This window comes from Atta colombica, unplaced genomic scaffold (assembly GCF_001594045.1).
Source record: "Atta colombica isolate Treedump-2 unplaced genomic scaffold, Acol1.0 scaffold21, whole genome shotgun sequence".
Taxonomy (NCBI): domain Eukaryota; kingdom Metazoa; phylum Arthropoda; class Insecta; order Hymenoptera; family Formicidae; genus Atta; species Atta colombica.
This window is the reverse complement of record NW_017259305.1, coordinates 1,492,774-1,495,436: the sequence shown is the minus strand read 5'-3', so window position 1 is coordinate 1,495,436 and position 2,663 is coordinate 1,492,774. Positions and strand designations below refer to the sequence as shown.

The 2,663-nt window shown below is 30.7% G+C and overlaps 1 protein-coding gene across 1 annotated transcript in view; it reads left to right on the top strand.

Annotated features, from left to right (window-relative positions):
- The first annotated feature begins 262 nt into the window (after positions 1-262).
- LOC108687596 (anaphase-promoting complex subunit 15-like) overlaps positions 263-2,663 on the top strand; it is a 5,490-nt gene continuing 3,089 nt past the window's right edge. The window contains exons 1-2 of the mRNA XM_018193448.1: positions 263-1,057; positions 1,118-1,177. Coding sequence (XP_018048937.1) covers positions 932-1,057; positions 1,118-1,177 — 186 coding nt within the window. The 5' untranslated portion in view covers positions 263-931. The remainder of the gene's footprint in view (positions 1,058-1,117; positions 1,178-2,663) is intronic.

Sequence of the window (2,663 nt, the reverse complement as noted above, 5' to 3'; positions counted from 1 at the left end):
TGCTTATTTAAAAATTCAATAAGAATTGTTCTTTGTCCATATGTTTCCTGTTCGTTTTTCTGACATCTAGAATTACAAATATAAAGCTATATAATAAAATAAATACACATTAGTATCTATAAGATAAGAAAAAATATATTTATATGATTATATTAAAGCAGATTTTTTAATGTTTAGATAATATTTATAGGTTAATATTTTGATAAATTTGTTATAAAAAAATAAATAACACATTTCATTGATTTTACTCACTTCATAAAGATTTGGCAACAATTTGCTTTGATATTTGCAAGCGATTAATCGTATACGAATTTATACACATTAATTCGTAGAGTGATCAGGAATTAATTTTATCAATCGCATGCGAAATTTTGATATGAAATTATTCATATACGAAAATATGCCGTACAAACTCAAGAATAGGGCTCCTGATTCGATCCTTTATTCAGCCTTTTTATTCTGGCTGCCAGAGGGTTGTAATCACTTTAAAGGTGGCATCCTACCATTTTCGTTATTTACATATTCTCCTCTTTTCAACAGTAGCTCTTTTATAAACATATGTGATGGGTCACATATTTATATTTTTTCAAAATTTTTAAATCAAAAACGTCGTAATTATTGATATTTCTGATCACCTTTTTTAGACACCCTTGCGATTCAGTGTTGTCCTCAACACGAACTTCGATTTTTTTTATATTCATTTGCATACGCGATAGGTGCACAAACTTGTGGTGGGATCTCGTACTATATATGACGTGATCTGGTCATATCGATCTCCGCTCATTATTTCGGAAGGGGGAGCTATTAACCAAAGAAGTGTCGACTGTCTCCTGAAAGGAAAGTAGTCTATGTTACACTGTGTCCTTGTTGGAAATCGCTGGTAATCTGTTGAAAGATTTTCCATTGCGATTCTCTCCTCAAATTGCTCTTGATGTCGATCAGGCCACTATGGCCCGATCTGCGACCACGGGCAACTGATCCGCTGTGGTTCAACGCCGATAAACCATGCGATGATGAGAGCGAGGTCGCCGCTCTCGAAGCGGAGCATCAGGCCTGGGTAAGTGTGCAAACATCCTCGAGCGCATAGTCTACATTTTTATACGTTTTTTTTTTTCAGAGAGATCACGTGCGGGTGCAGGGCTACGAGCACATTCCAATCGGGAAGACTGTGAGCGATGTAAGTTAATCTAACCTAACCTAACTTAACCTAATCCTAACCTAATCTAATCGAATCGACCAGTACTTTGTCGTGTATTTGTATTTTCAAAAGTGTTTCACGATTTGGAATTGTTATCACTAGTTTTAACAACGTATTATTAATTCCTTCATTTTTGTTCATTGTTGTTTATTATCAAGGACATGTGTATTTATTTTTCGTCTCTTAATATGCATATATGTAGCATTTTAAGCATTCGGTATAATGTTGTATCTTGATCCCGTCAAGTTAAAGTCAATTGCATTGTACAACAATTTTATTTCATTACATGAGGCAAGTGATTCTAATAGATTTCTTCCATAGATAATAAATCTATAATTGAAAATATAGTTTTTAGCAGGTTTTTAAGAAAAATCAGATTAAAAAGTGATAAAACATATTTTTCATCATCTTTGATCATCTTTGAAGTTCTAAAAAAGAATGGAACGTAAAATGAACATAAATAAGTAACACGATAAAAATTTAAATGTCATGTCTTGAAATATCTTTCTGATATTTCTAAGACATGACATGCATGCTGCCTGGATGTAATTCTTATTTCTAGGATGATATAGTAAACACATGCTGTAGTTTGCATTCTTAAAAAAAATCTGTGGTACAAAAAAAATTTTATCATGTTACCAATTCGGCGCGTAATTCGATAAATAAACATAATATGTAAATTCACATGAAATTATTTAAGCACTCAAGATGCAGCTTTGATATAGGCATTATTTCTTAGTGTGTTTGTCGTGTTACTTATTTATCTTTGTTTTAGAATTTGAGTTTTCATTTGAGCTAATAAATTTTATTTTGAGCTTAAATTTTTATGATTTTTTAAAATCAATTTTAAAAACAGCCAAAAATGTATTTTTTTTTATTTTTTGAGTTATCTAAAAAATCTAATGTACATTTTCAATTACTGTATTTTACAATTTATAATTTATAGGAGAAACTTACCAGAATCACCTGCCATGTGTCATGAACAATGAAACAAATTTTTTAATGTTGCACAGTGTTGTCGAATATTAACTTAAAGCGCATGTAATTTTTAAGCAGAGAATTGATTATGTAATGAAGAAAATTAAGTCTTGTGTTCATAATGATAGAAATTGATTCAAAATGAAAAAGAATTGACCAGTCGCATTGATTATGTGATTAAATTGTTCGAATTTGATTTGTTATTCATTTTCTATCTCAGATTTACCAGAACTGAGATCTTGAACCGATTCCCAGCATCATGGATACAAGACAAAAATGTGCGAATATTTATAACTTCATTGGTCCATCTCGTGAATGTATTCACTTTTGTATGTCATTTCGATCCTTAGAATAGGTTTGTTTGCATTGTCAAAAATTCCCGAAATTTGCAAAATTTTAAAAGATAAATATATTTTTGGATATTGAATAGAGAGAAAGCCAAGAGTGTAAAAATGCAAGTAATGTCAATATACTTAATTATAAATAG